The 15,758-nt window shown below is 42.1% G+C and overlaps 1 protein-coding gene across 3 annotated transcripts in view; it reads right to left on the bottom strand.

The window, feature by feature from the left end:
• ATAT1 (alpha tubulin acetyltransferase 1) overlaps positions 1-15,758 on the bottom strand; it is a 42,096-nt gene extending 26,338 nt beyond the window's left edge. The window contains exons 1-7 of one of the 3 annotated variants that reach the window (XM_058173983.1): positions 15,347-15,758; positions 10,734-10,794; positions 8,886-8,977; positions 7,682-7,742; positions 4,666-4,779; positions 3,282-3,383; positions 2,575-2,620 (exon numbers count right to left, since the gene is read on the bottom strand). In XM_058173983.1, the coding sequence (XP_058029966.1) occupies positions 2,575-2,620; positions 3,282-3,383; positions 4,666-4,779; positions 7,682-7,742; positions 8,886-8,977; positions 10,734-10,794; positions 15,347-15,456 (586 nt within the window). In that variant the 5' untranslated portion in view covers positions 15,457-15,758. The remainder of the gene's footprint in view (positions 1-2,574; positions 2,621-3,281; positions 3,384-4,665; positions 4,780-7,681; positions 7,743-8,885; positions 8,978-10,733; positions 10,795-15,346) is intronic. The other 2 variants (XM_058173984.1, XM_058173985.1) reach the window with 2 other exon arrangements.

Here is a 15,758-nt window from a genome sequence, read left to right as displayed (position 1 = left end):
CCCCTGTTCTAGAGCAGAGGTCTCCAACCTTGGCAACTTTAAGACTTGTGGACTTCAACTCCCAGAGTTCCTCAGCCAGGAAAGCTGGCTGAGGAACTTTGGGAATTGAAGTCCGCAAGTCTTAAAGTTGCCAAGGTTGGAGAACCCTGCTCTAGAGGATAAAGTGATACTATGCGGTTGTAATAGTCCTGTTGGTTGTTTTGAGATGTTTTCAACCATGGTAATGTTATCCTTTTCATAGCTTGTGTTGTAGCGGGTTGAGCGGTGAGGGACTTTTTGATAGTTGCATGGGTATGCATTTTGTTCAAAGATGTTGTGTAGATAGATGTCTGATTCCTTTTTCTAGCATTCACAATGCATTTGAACTTATGCACAATGCATTTGAACTTATCTAAATAATGTTCTTACTCTCTTGTGGGAAGCTGGGTTGTTACTTTGATAATGGAGCACTTAGTTAGTGTGGATTGTTTTTCAATAGACACCCGTTTCTAACTTGCCATTGTTTTTCATGCTGATGAGGGTATCTAGAAAGGATAGTGTATTCTTGTCATTGTTGTGGTCCGCCAGCAATCTGCGGAGCTGGCAATGGAGATGGACAGCGATGAGGCTGAGGAAGAGTGTGGGCCAGTCATGGAGGCTGGGGAAGGCCTGGATGAGGGCCCCGCATCAGAGGCTGAGGTGGGGCCAGGGCCATCGGGGAGTGAGGTGCGGACTCCAGAGCCTTCAGAGTCTGATAGTAGTGAGGCAGAGGAACAGGAGGAGCCTGTTCCTAATGCACGCATGAGAAGAGCTGCCAGAAGGCAAGAGCAGCTCAAGCAAAGAGGACGACTCAGGAGTAGGGCCAAGAGATGATCAGCCCCTCCCATAAGGCATAAAAGACCAGCAACTGCGTTTGGGCTTTGCCGGAAAACAACATTGATAACTTCGTCTTGTTGCATTTATTTTGTATCAGTGTCTTCTGAACTTTTGCCAAGAAAGGCCTTTGACAGTTTGCCTAATTGGACTAATGCTGGTGATAGGACTGAAGAATTTTTGTTGGGAGGAATTTGCTTTAATTTAGTTGAACTACACTGGGAATGAAGTAATTCTCATCTGTTCGAATAAAGTTTGTTTGTTTTTACACTGACTGAGTTTCCTACTACCTACTTGGGCCTGGGTCACAACAGTCATCTTCTTCTGTGGTGATTTTGATTCCTTTAAAGATGTTGTTTTACATGGTCTTCTCTAGTTGTTCTTTTTATTTTGACAAAGGTGTTGTCTACATACAGAACTGCATCCATACTTCTGGTTGTACGTGTGGGACTGTTATAGCATCTAGATGCTGGATTACAGTCTCTGCTAGGATTCCTCAGAGTAGTGTTTTCATGGGTGTTCCTCTGACTGGTTGATGTGTTCGTCCCATTGTTTTCAGGTTTTAAATCCAAAATGATCTTTTCATATAAGACTATGCTGAAGACTGGGAGAATACGATACAATGTTTTAAGAGACAATTGGTCCATTCTTACTAGTAACATGTATCATCGTATTATTACGCAAACGACATTACTTATAATTTGCACCGTGCACACAATTATATCCTTCATGTGGTGACATCATGTGTATGACATTATAATGCCACCTACCAGATCCTTATTTAAATCATATTTTTATTCGTCTTTATTTCAGACCAGGATAACACTTACGGCTTCAAAGAACGAGTATTATATGATTAAACAAAAGCTCTGAAATGAATACAGGATATTCCTGAAGAAATAATCTACTGTGTTGTGTATAATTTTGACCAACTATTCATTATTGTTGTCAACTTGAATCATTCATGGTTTCCCCATTCTGAATCTAACAAACTCCCATGATCAGTCATCTGCTCGTACAAAAAAATTAAAGATTATACTATCTCATGAAAAACAGGAATATGGTAGATAAACTGGAATCTTCTGCTACATTTAGTTCTTCACAAGCAGCCTATTTGCACCCTCATTATAGTAGAGCCAACAGCTGCAAAATCAGAGTTAATGCAGCAATAGAAATAAATGTACTACAGGTAGTCCTCAAATTACAGCTGTAATGGAGCCTGCCCTTTAAATAGTAATGATTGTAAAATAATTTGATCATGTGACTGTGGAATGTAACAAACAGCCATAAATGCAGCTGTCTAACCGAGTGCCCAAAGTCTGGTCACATGACTGTGAGGTGGGGGGCCTGACTGAGGAAACTATGGATCAGTAAGGATAGGTCGTAACTCTGAATGCTTGCTAAGCGACCAGCCATAAATTGAGACCACATGTATCGTCTCAACTTTCTCAAGCGCTCCATATCTCGGAACTCCAGAAGATCTATTTATCTGCTATATAGAATAGACTGTTTATAAGATAGCAATGTAATCCAATTTCTCCCAACCCAGTGCCCTGCAAATGTATTGGGTATCGGCTTTCAGCATTTGTAGGCTACACAGCCAACAGCTGTTGCAGTACATCTTCACAACTCTGAAATCAGAAATCTCCCTCTTTAAAACACTTTGTGCTGGATCAGGCAACTTCAAATGGGTATAGCTAAATATTTATATCACTGACTCACCATGCTGGTGGCTGAAAAAGCCCTGGAAAATTACAAAATTATTCACCTGAAACAGAAAAAAAAAGTATTAAATCAACCAATCTGATCCCACTGTCCACTGCAAATGTCCTTTGAAGCAGCAATTGCACCATTCTCTTTTTTGCCCCCTGCCATTACTTTGAAGATTTTCTCCTCCTCACTGGATAAAAAAGCATTTTTAAAGGAAAAAGGACAGAGTTCAGAGATAGGCCGTATGCTCTGCATGCAGAAGATGCCAGGTTAAATTCTCAGCGTATGTGTTGTAAAAGCTTTGCCAGGCCACAGTGCAGCCTTTTACATTTTTCAAATGGTAATTAAAATACGAAATCCTTAAATCAAGGTTCGCCTCCTTCAAACATTTGATTCAGGCCATTTCTACATAATGTGTTCAATTAAAATAGTTAACTGAAAAATCAGTAGCAAGAGTATTTTCATTGTCCCTTATTAAGTTATTAACCAGTAAAATCACAACTTCCGCCACAGCTCATGTCATGGTTTTAAAATGTGGAAAACCAGCATTACAAAAATTGCACATATCCACTTAAGCATGGAGGATTTTTATTTTTTGTAAGCAGAATGTCCCAGCTCTTTGTTGTTCTGGTTCAAAAGGACAACAAAGTACAAACACATAGATGACAAAACAATACTATTAGGTGGTAGCTGGCTTTGTTTTCAAGAAGACGGCTCACCTGGGGGATTGTGTCACTGAGGCTATAGTGTTTACGCAGGAAGCACAGAAGTTTTTCTGATGGCCGGTCGATTGCCAATTGATAGGGTTCTACACGCTCTCGCTGAGTGAATAAAAACAGAAAGAATTTCTCTGCGATTTACTTCTCAGCGGGAAAATAAGATTTAGAGACATATATTATTATTTTATCTTTCACGATTGGACCAATTTACATCTGACCTGAAAAGAGTGGCGGGGGAAGCAACTGAGTCTTAGCTTTGTGGGCTGTTTTCTTCTCAGACCAAAGGCAGTTATTTCTACCTAACAATTTCACCTCAGAAAGAAATAATCAGACAATGGTTTTTAAAATGTGGAAAACAGCATTACAAAAATTGCAAGGATATCCGAGGTTCTTATTCCTTTGCTTTGAAATTTTTATTTACAGGTAGTCCTTGACTTACGCTCACAATTGAGCCCAAAATTTCCATTGCTAAGCAAGACAGTTGTTAAATGAGTTTGCCCCATTTTATGATCTTATTTGCCACACTTGGTAAGTGAATCACTGCAGTTGTTAAGTTAGTAACAAGTGAATGTGGCTTTTCCGCAGTTTGTCAGCAGTTCCCAAAAGGTGATCACAAGTCCCCAGGACACTGCAACTCTCATAAATACATGCCAGTTGCCAAGCATCCAAATTTTGATCATGTGACTATGGGGATGCTGCAATGGTCATGAGTGTGAAAAACGGCCATAAGTCACTTTGTTCAATGCAACTATAACTTCAAACGGTCACTAAACCAATGATTGTTAGTCGAGGACTACTTGTATTAAAATGTACAATGTCCAGGTACGAGACACTATTAATTAACCTTCCTAAAATCAATTTCCATCCAAATAAAAGTAAATAAAATTATAGTAGCCACTATTTAAAGAATACTGAAAATGCATCTTGACTAAAAGAGCTACGCTATGAAGCAAATTTTTATTCAAAATGGAGGCCCTGTGCTGTACAGTCTCATGTCCTTCAACCTGGCTAGTTGAAGAATTCATTTCCTATTAGAAGAGTTTCTTCCAACTTTGGGACTTCCAGATCCATTGGAATTTCAACTCCCCAAATTCCCAGCCATCACATAAATTATGAGATCTGTATTTCTTGCAGATCTGGAAGGCAGCAAGCTAAGGAATACGCTACTGGAACCCCGTTAATTCTTGTTTGACAGAGCTTTAGAATTTCAATCATTCCTGGATTATGACAGCTCTATGTCCATGCCTCAGTTCTGCGGGTTTAATTTGCTATGGGGAGGTTTTGCCTTTTCTATGGAGCAAGTGGTAACGATGAAATGCAGTGGCCTAATCCAAGTCAGGACATTATTTCTTGGATTACGCAACTCCGAAAAAGAAGGCTGCACCTGCAGCATGTAATGGAAGAGCTCCTTGCCATAGCCATGCCGCTGAAGAGACTCGTGGATGTAGAAATCCAGCACACACAGAGGTTCCACTTCATTATGAGCCCCGTGACGGTCCTGGAAAAAAAACCCAGACAGGTTTCCATGTTAAAACGGCTCAGATCTATCTGAACCAGGCATTCTGCTGCAGGCTAACTTTTCCTGCGCTTTTCAAAATCTCAGCCCTTGCTTATCAATGGAGACCGAGTGGAGCAAGTGGCCAGTTTTAAATTTCTGGGTGTTATCATAAAAGAGGACCTGAACTGCGGCACTCACATTGCAGCACTGGTCAAAAGGCCCCAGCAGAGATTATACTACCTGAGATTCTCAGGAAACCACAACTGAATGAAAAATTGCTGGTGGCCTTCTACCACTGCACCATAGAGAGTATTTTAATTTACTGCACCTGTGTATGGTTTGCCAATTGCACAGTGGCAGATAGGACAGCACTCCAGAGGGTTAACATCATTGTCCAGAGGATCATTGGTTGCCCTCTCCCCTCTGTGGAAGAGCTCTATAGCTCCCGCTGCCTTAAGAAAGTTCAAAACATTCTTAAAGCTCCATCTCATCCTGGGCACCCTTTTTTTTAACTATTACCATCTGGCAGACGGTACAGGACAATAAAAACAAGGACAAATAGGCTGAAAAACAGCTTCTATCCCAGAGCAGTAACTATATTGAATTCTAATGTATAGTGCAGGGGTAGTCAACCTTTTTATACCTACCGCCCACTTTTGTATCTCTGTTAGTAGTAAAATTTTCTAACCGCCCACCGGTTCCACAGTAACGCGCCGTGTATCATCGTCTGCGCATGCCTCTCGCACATCGTGGATTGGGTTGGGGGGAGCGCCAGCTACCAGGTCTACTTGTCCGTTACAGCTGGGTGGTGTGGCGGGAGATGCGCGAGCTATTCTGGGATGTGGCTCTTTTGTTTGCAGTTGCACTATAGCGCCATTTAGTTTCACTTACATAACATGAACTAAACTTATGCGCAGGTGATACAAAGTATATTTTCAGAAATTTAAATTGTTACGGGGAATTTTATGAAAACCTAATGAAAATGTTTTTAAGTAATGCTATGAAATTTTTTTAAAAAGTCAATTAAATTTAAAAAAAGGAAAGTGCTTCAGCATCGGACAAAACCCCTACCACCCACCATGAAAGCTGGAACACCCACTAGTGAGCGGTAGGGACCAGGTTGACTACCATTGGTATAGTGGAATATTAATGCACTATCAATGGGTTTCAATTCAATTGTATAGAATGTGAAGGATGTGTGTTTGTGTTTTACTTTTATATTTACAATGTACACTGAAGGTGACATTTAATTTCGTTGTACGTTGTGCAATGACAACAAAGTAAACTAAAAGAACCTCCAGTTTGAATCCATCTTTGGACTGTCTGGTCAAATCAGTAATTTGCCTGCTGGTTAGTGTTAAAGAGCGTTAGGCCTGGTGAGCGGCCATTTTATTCTGCTTCAACTCACCAGTTGCTTAGAGTTTCCCAGGGTCATTGGCTCTACCCTCACAAAGTCATTTTAAAGCTTTTTCTTGGAGATATTCTTAATAATTTTTGGCAATTGGGCATTACTAAATTTTCCCTTTCTAAAATACATAGGTAATAATACCACAAACAGAGGTATAATAAAACCAAAGGTTCCAGAGACAGAACCCTGGATTTGACTTTAGTGGAGCAGAAATTTCTGGAAATTATACCAAAGGAGGGCCAGTCTTGAAAGTTAGTGTATTCTCTCAGCTATATTTCCTTCAATTTCTCTAAAATGACAAAGCATTAAGCTTCAGAATAGCTTACTATTTTTTTCTGGACAGCTTTAAACCACAAAATAATGACTGTTACCAGAATTGCACTTAATAGTAATTAAAAATAAACATTTCATGCATAAAATAAAATAAACATTTCATGCAAAGACAGTAGTGATTTATTTCCAAATACTGAAATAAAGCAACTTAATTTATATGTTAAGAAAACTCTGCTAAGCAGAATACAGTGCAAAAATCTAACGATGAAGCACCCTGAGGATACAAATTGTGAAAGCCTTGTTCAAAAGCAAACAGTACCATTCATGAGTGCCACTCATGAAATTTTTCATTTCGCACAAATAGAAGATTGTTAAAGGTGGGGGGGGAGTTATTCTGCGAACAAGAAAGCAGGAAAAGGATTGTTTCACCTTCCGTGCCTCAAGTTAAGAGCACAAACAATAACTGCAGCCATGTTTTTACAACCTCTCCATACCAAATTAGGATAAGTAGCAAAACTGAAATTGTACAGAATCAGAATCAGTATAAGAACAACTATCTAACGTACTGTATGGTTCATTTTTTAAAAAGCATTTCAGCTGTCCTTTGCTGATTTCAAACAAACACTACAGTATTCACCAAGATGCATCATTTGATTTTCTTATTATTGGGATTAGTTTGAGCATAACAGGAAGCATTGGCTCAATGAATGAAGCTTTGTCCCTGAGCCCCTAAACCATATTTCTTTCTCTACTTTGCAAGAGGTCATTCAGCATGTTTGTAAAAACATGGCAATGATGGTTAACTCAGAGTCCACAATGGATGTTTTCAATCTTTTTTTTTTTCATTTGTGACAAAGGGGGCAACTTCAAAATCACAATCTTGTTGATGTGACTAACAAATAGTGCATCACAATCAACTATTAACTTTATCAGACTTCTTTTCAGCTTTCACCAAGCTTGAAAAAAGTTTATTGTGAGTGGCAGGGAGCCACGTGACTTGCAATAGAGAATTTATACTTTGAGAATATGACTCAAACACACTAGGGTGGAAATATATCAGTATAATTTAAAACTTCTTGGATCAAAGGGATGGGAGAGATCTTGGAGATCTCGCCTAACTTCCTGATCAGAACTTGCACTGATCCTGTTTGGGAACCAAGCACCCTTTTCCACTAGTGGCAAAAATTCCATGTATCAAGGGTGATTTTCTGGTCTACTTACCAATACAAAGAGTTTTTTGTAACCAACTTTGAGGAAGCCAATTATAACCCCTTTGCCAGCCCTGAAATCAGTAAAAGAAGAAGATGAAAAAAGCTTTATTTTATTTATCAATCAATCAATCAAATTTATATAGCTGCCCATCTTACAGAAAGTGAAGTTTTCTTCAGGGAAGGATTAAAAGTGGTAAATATTCAGCAAATATTTAGAACAGAACAGAACGGAACGGGAATAAAAATAGGAACAGGAATAGGATAATCTAGATCTGATAAATTAGGTTAAACTTGACCAAAGATTGATCCTAACACAAAGGATTGTGACAACACCACCTTGTCAAAAGCTTTTTGGCATATAGATATAGCAAAAAGGAAGAACGATACTGCAAGGGGCACTGACATAAAGAGTCACACTGCGGCTGAACAAAGGTTTTTGGAGAAGTTGCAATGCAACTCTGAACACCAGTACTCTTTGCAATATTAAGCTTCACTCCAGGGATGACAAAAAACATTCAAGAAACTAGGATTACATTTGTAGTAGAGGCTCCCTTCTACTAAAAGCAACCTTTGGCTGCAATGCAACTCTATGTGCCTGTGCTTCTTGCAGTACCTTGCACCCTTAAAACAATAAATGAATTCATGTGAATTTAAGCTACATTATCAGAGAGGATTCTACCCACTGTGAGCATCTACAAGTAAAATGAGCCGAAGCAAGAGTGACTTTTGAAAACATTTCCATTTTGTCTTCCTAAGCCTGAACAGATTTTGGAGTAATGTGGTGGGCTAGAGGTGGAGGTGTCACCTCAACAATCAGGACGCTGTAAGTTCGATCCTAGGTAGAGGCAGATATTTCTCCCTCTGGGCACACTGAGAATATATCTGCTGAACAAAACTCCATATTGGCGACAGGAAGGGCAGCCGGCCATTAAAACCTTCTGCTAACTCCATTCAGTTGCCCAGACTCCACCCCGCAAGGGATTATGGGGTCATTATATGAAGATGATGAAGCCTGGCCAGATTTTCTCAAAAAAAAAACCAAAAAAACCCCACACTTGTTTCACTACTCTAAGTTGCTTAGGAGACCCCTGACCCAGAATTTGAAAAGCTCTGCCCTTTTATCTGCAAATCAATCCTTCCAAATTAAGGCAAATGTTACTTCCAATCAGGCAGCCTGTCTATAGGATCCAAATTCTTTTTGCTGTGAGACTCACATTTTTGCTTCACTGTCTTTCAGGATGTAGAGCACATGGCGGTTGGTTTGCATCCGTGAGGCACTGGTGATTGGAGTTGGCAAATTCTGGGCCTGAAATCAATGAGATTTGAGTTTCACCAAAATGATGGCAGGAAGGGTGGAAGAAAAGATGCAATTATGCGATGGGCATCTTAACTAATGCTTAGAGCAGGGGTGTCAAAGACAAGGCCCGCAGGCCGGATCTGGCCCATGGGGCCTTCGTGGAAAATGTAAGGGGCTGGCCCGTGTCGCTTTGGCCTAGTCTACCCAATGCAAAGAGAAAACATGCTAGTAGTTTGGGGAATGGCGCCAAGTTGGCCATGCCCACTCAGATAGCCATGCCCAAATATTCAGTCCCCCCCGCCGGTCAATCACAGTTCTGATGCGGCCCTCAGTGGAGTTTGACATCTCTGGCTTAGAGAGAAAAATATACCCTTCGCTTCCCATATTCCTCATCTCTTTTAGCCTGCGTATCCTGGGACCTCTACACCAGTCGCAGCCCTCTGAATCAAAAAGAATGCAGATAATCCTTAATTTACAGCCCTTTGTTTAATGCCCATTCAAAGTTACAATGGCACTGAAAAAAATATTTTACGATCATTTTCCACACTTACGACCAGTGCGGCATCCCCATGGTCACATGATCAGAATTTGGATGCTTGGCAACTAGTTCATCTTTATGATGGTTGCAGTTTCCCAGGGTCACGTGATCACCTTTTGCAACCTTCTGACAAGCAAAGTTGGAAGCCAGATTTACTTAACAACTGATATTCACTTAACAACTGCAGTGATTCACTTAACAGCTGTGAGAAGAAAGAGCGTAAAGTTGGGGGAAACTCACGTAAGAACTGTCTCATTAGCAGTATAAATTTTGGGCTCAACTGTGTTCGTTAAGTCAAGGACTACCTGTAGTCCTGTACCTGTGAAACTGAAACTGCCCTAACCAAAGATTAAGGAAGCATGTAATTATAGAGAAGATAAAAATCCAGAAATCCTCCGGGGTGGGGGGGGGAGATACATAAAAAGGAAACAAGTCATTAAGGAAACATAGAAAAGAATGCCATCTCAACTGGAAAAATGAAGTTGGGCTCAAGCACATGGAAAAAATGCTAACTTTGGGAAATATTTAAAAATAAGTTCTGAAGCTTGCCTATTACCGTATATACTCGAGTATAAGCCGAGTTTTTCAGCACGTTTTTTGTGCTGAAAAACGTCCTCTCGGCTTATACTCGGGTCTATACGGCTTATACTCGAGTTTTGTTTTTTTTTAAGCCCCTCGGCTTATACTCGAGTATATACGGCTTATACTCGAGTTTTTTTTTTTTTCTTTTTTTCACATTTTACCGGACGGCGCGGGGAAGCCCTGCCGGTGCAGTGAGAGGGCGGGGCGGGGGAGCCGCCAGCCTTCTCAGCTGAGGGAGGGAGGGTTTCCCCAACCGGTAGGTGCCTCATTTCCCACCCTCGGCTTATACTCGAGTCCCCAGTTTACCCCAGTTTTTGGGGTAAAATTGGGGACCTCGGCTTATACTCGGATCGGCTTATATTCGAGTATATACGGTAAGTTGTTTTTGAATTCAGATGTGGCAGCTTCCTAGTTTAAAGGATATGTGTGTTAATTGTCTCTTGTCCAGTTAATTGTCCATAAGTTTTGACCAGATGAGCAGAGTCACATTTGGCAAGCCAATGGCAACTCCTTCAACCTAATATTTGATCGGATTTGTATTCTAGCTCAATTAGTGAGCTTATTTAGAAAATTGAGCCCAATAGTTTGCTGCTATCTTTACTTCTTCCAAAAGTATAACTGATTCTTTCACGAACGTTAACCTACCTTGGCAGAGGCTTTGCCCATCTCATCTATGATCTTCATGAGTTGCTGCTGCATATCAGCTCTGGTAAAACAAACATGGAATAACAATTAGCAAGGCAAAAATAAAAAAAGAACCAAATTCTTGTCTATATTTTTAAAAATGGATAATTTGATGCATCAGATACAAGCCAACCTAAGTGTCAAGGTTCCAGAAATTCCTCTTCTGCGTTCAGAAAAACTTTAGGAAACCTAAAGTTTAATATGGTTTCCAGGCCTGACACTAAGACTGATAATTTCTCTCTATATATATATTGTGTGTGCATGTGTCCGTATGTGTGCATATATACTGTATATACACACACACACACACAGTTTACATATATTTAATATACTTATATATATACATATCCCCTTCATGGATTACTGCCTTGTCTTGGCAAAGGGGCTTGCGTAGCTCAATGAAGCTATGAGCTATGCCGTGCAGGGCCACCCAAGACGGACAGGTCATCGCAGAGTGTTCTGACAAAACATGATCCACTGGAGAAGGAAATGGCAACCCACTCCAGTATCTTTGCCATGAAAATCCCATGGACAGTACCAAAAGGAAAAAAGGTATGACGCTGGAAGATGAGCCCCTCAGGTCGGAAAGTGTCCAATATGCTACTGGGGAAGAGCAGAGGGCTAGTACTAGTAGTGCCAGAAAGAGTGAAGCAACTGAGCCAAAGCTGAAAGGACACTCAGCTGTAGATACATCTGGTGGTGAAAGGAAAGTCTGATGCTGTAAATATTTTTTCTCCATAGGAACTTGGAATGTAAGATCCATGAATCAAGGTAAGTTGGACGTGGTGAAACAAGAGATGACAAGACTGAACATCGACATCTTAGGAATCAGCAAACTAAAATGGACAGGAATGGGTGAATTTAATTCAGATGACCATCAGGTATACTACTTTGGGCAAGAATCCCTCAGAAGAAATGGAGTAGCCTTGGTAATCAATAAAAGAGTAAGAAAAGCAATACTGGGATACAATCCCCAAAATGATCTCAGTTCGAATCCAAGGCAAACCATTCAATATCACAGTAGTCCAAGTCGATGCCCCAACCACTGGTGCTGAAGAGGATGAAATTGACCCGTTCTATGAAGCTTTACAGCTCCTTATAGAATTAATACTAAAAGTGATGTCCTTATCATCATGGGGGATTGGAATGCAAAAGTAGGAAGCCAAAAGATAACCGGAATAATAGGCAAGTTTGGCCTTAGAGTACAAAATGAAGCAGGACACAGGCTGATAGAATTCTGTCAAGATAATATGATGGTCATAGCAAACACTCTTTTCCAACAACCCAAGAGACAACTCTACACATGGACATCACCAAACGGTCAACACAAAAATCAGATTGACTTATGTGCTCTGCAGCCAAGGATGGAGAAGCTCTATACAGTCAGTAAAAACAAGATCAGGAGCTGACTGTGGCTCAGATCATGAGCTTCTTCTTGCAAAATTTAGACTTAAATTGAAGAAAATAGGGAAAAGCACTAGGCCACTCAGATATGAACTAAATCATATCCCTGATGAATATACAGTAAAGGTGACAAATAGATTTAAGGAATTATATCTGATAGACAGAGTGCCTGAAGAACTATGGACAGAGGTTCGCAATATTGTATTCTTAAATGAACAGTGCAAAGAAATAGAAGAAAACAATAGAATAGGGAGGACCAGAGATCTCTTCAAGAAAATTGGAGAGATGAAGGGAACGTTTCATGCAAAGATGGGCATGATAAAGGACCAAAATGCAGGAACCTAACAGAGGCAGAAGAGATGGCAAAATTACACAGAAGAATTATACAAGAATGAGCTTAACATCCCTGATAACCACGATGGGGTGGTCACTGACCTCGAGCCAGACATCCTAGAATGTGAAGTCAAATGGGCCTTAGGAAGTCTGAGCAACAACAAAGCTAGTGGAGGAGTCAGTTTTCCAGCTGAGCTATTCAAAATCTTAAAAGATGATGCAGTAAAAGTGCTACACTCAATTTTCCAGCAAATTTGGAAAACTCAACAGTGGCCACAATTACATTCTAATTCCAAAGAAAGGCAATGCCAAAGAATGTTCAAACTATTGCACCATTGCACTCATTCCACACGCTAGTAAGGTTATGCTTAAAATCCTACGAGCTAGACTCCAGCAGCATGTGGATCGAGAACTACCAGAAGTACAGGCAGGATTTCGAAGAAGCAGAGGAACCAGAGATCAAATTGCCAACATACGCAGGATCATGGAGAAAGCTAGGGAGTTCCAGAAAACATCTACTTCTCCTTCATTGACTATGCTAAAGTCTTTGATTGTGTGGATCACAACAAACTGTGGCAAGTTCTTAAAGAGATGGGAGTACAGACCATCATATTTGTCTCTTGAGAAATCTGTATGTAGATCAAGAAGCAACAGTGAGAACTGGACAAAATTGGAAAATGAGTCCGGCAAGGCTGTATACTGTCATCCTGCCTATTTAACTTATATGCAGAGCACATCACGAGAAAGGTGGGGCTAGATGAATCAAAAATTGGAATTAAGATTGCCGGGAAAAATATCAACAACCTCATATATGCAGATGATACCACTCTAATGGCAGAAAGCGAACAGGAACTAAAAAGCCTCTTGATGCAGGTGAAGAAAAAAACTAAGAAAATTTAAAAAAACTAAGATCATGTCATCCAGCCCTCTCAATTCCTGGCAGATAGATGGTGAAGAAATGGAGGTAGTGACAGATTTTATTTTCCTGGGCTCCAAGATCACCGCAGATGGGGACTGCAGCCAAGAAATTAAAAGACGCTTGCTCCCGGGGAGGAAAGCTATGGCAAATCTAGACAGCGAACTAAAAAGCAGAGGCATCACCCTGAGAACAAAAGTGCGTATAGACAAGGCTATGGTTTTCCCAATTGCAATGTATGGCTGTGAAAGTTGGACCATAAGAAAGGCTGAGCACCAAAGAATTAAGCGTTTGAACTCTGGTGCTGGAGAAGACTCCTGCGAGTCCCCTGGACTGCAAGGTGATCAAACCGGTCAGTCCTAGAGATCAACCCTGACTGCTCTTTAGAAGGCCAGATCCTGAAGATGAAACTCAAATACTTTGGCCACCTAATGAGAAGGAAGGACTCAGTGGAGAAGAGCCCAATGCTGGGAAAGATTGAGGGCAAAAGAAGAATGGGACGGCAGAGAATGAGGCGGCTCGATGGAGTCACTGAAGTAGTAGGTGTGAGCTTAAATGGTCTCCAAGGGATGGTAGAGGATAGGAAGGCCTGGAGGAAAGTTGTCTATGGGGTTGCGATGTGTCGGACACGGCTTCACAACTAACAACAATTACAACATATATTCATCTTTCCAGATAGAAGGGGTTAAACACACTTTTGGATTTAACACAAGATGGCTTCAAGTGATCATCCTATCTGACACATGACTTGAGTTTATGTGCCACAGCAAACCAGAATTCATATATAGATGTTGTATAGATCAATGTTGTTATTGTTAGTTGCGAAGTCATGTCCGACCCGTTGCAACCCCATGGACAATGTTACTTAACCTCCTGCAACATTTTGCTGGGGTAGAAGAGGAGGTGGTTCTAGCTTAGTTTTAAAGATACAACACATCAAGTTAAAACTGAGCTGGAGGCTTAAGACATGGGAGTATCTACCAGGTGTGAAATAGATCTATCTATGTGGTCCTTAGTGGGCATAGCAGTTAAGGCATCAATCTAGAACCCAGAAGCCTGTGAGTTCTACTTCCACCTGAGGAACAAAGGCAGCTGGGTGACCTTGGGCCAGTCAGTTTCTCTCAACCCTAGGAAGAAGGCGGCAATGGCAAACCACTTCTGAAATCCTGCTGAGAAACCTTGCAGGGGGCTTACCCAGGCAGAAGCCTGGAATCAACAAAGGCAAACACAGGCATACACACAAACATGGTCCTTAAGACTCATCATCATTTTGACGGCGCAGAATCAATCAGCTATGATAAATACATGTGTGGATACAGTTCCAAATCCTTTCTTTTCTTTCATTCTCACTCTTCCATTCACGCATCTCTAATTTTCTATGGGTGCGTAAGAGCACCGGAGGGGATACGGGAGAGGGAGGGGGAATATTGCACGGATCCCCAACCTAATGCGCCCCACTTTCCACCGATGGGCTATCTCTGCCTTTAGCCAGTTTGACACCTTTGCTCTACAACAGATCGCTGTGTGTGTGCGCGCGCGTGCGTGCGTGCGTGCGTGTGTGCGCGTGTGTGTGTAGAAAATCAGGGGGCAAGGAGGGCCCCATAATTTCTTATGTTACAGTCTATGAACCTTCTGAACCCCAAGCTGCCCTTCATTGGCTTTCTTCTATTTAGTGAGGGGCGGCCAGGGAGCAACACCCACACACTGGTCGCCCGCACCCCCCTCTGAAGGTCGCCCAGCTGCTCGGGCTCTTCGTGCGGCCCCGCCCGCCTCGAGACTGCCCGGGGGTGGGTGGGAAGAGAGATCGGAGGAAGGCGTAACTCGCGCGCCGGCGAGACGGGAGCCGGGGCATTCCCGGGATGCCCCGGGGACAATGCCTAGGAATGCCAGGCGTTCTCGGGAGGCTTACACACATCCCTACCTGTGAGTGGCAGTGAGCCCGGCTCCCTTTCTGCCCGACGGCTGCAAATGCTGATCCACCGTCGCGATCCGCTCGCCGAAGAGCAGGTCCACGTCGAAAGGGAACTCCATACTTGCGGCATCCGGGTCCCTTCCTTCCTTTCTTTCTTTCCCTCTTCTTCTTCTTCTTCTTCTTAGGCCGGGGGTTGCGCCGCGGACTTCCGCCTAACAACGCAAAAAGCCCCGGCACGTCTCGGAGCGACGTGCCGCGCTCGGCTCCGCCTTTAGCAACCGGGCCGCCAAACTCGCCTATAGCAACCAGGCTCGGCTACAGCCGACCGCGCCTCCTCGCCTCGCCTCGCGGGCGGGAGCGCGCGTATGGTGAACACAGTGCGGGTGGGGGGCTTCGGAGGCGGTTAGCGGGCTGGATAGTG

This window comes from Ahaetulla prasina, chromosome 2 (assembly GCF_028640845.1).
Source record: "Ahaetulla prasina isolate Xishuangbanna chromosome 2, ASM2864084v1, whole genome shotgun sequence".
NCBI classification, from domain to species: domain Eukaryota; kingdom Metazoa; phylum Chordata; class Lepidosauria; order Squamata; family Colubridae; genus Ahaetulla; species Ahaetulla prasina.
This window is presented reverse-complemented; position numbering and strand designations above follow the sequence as displayed.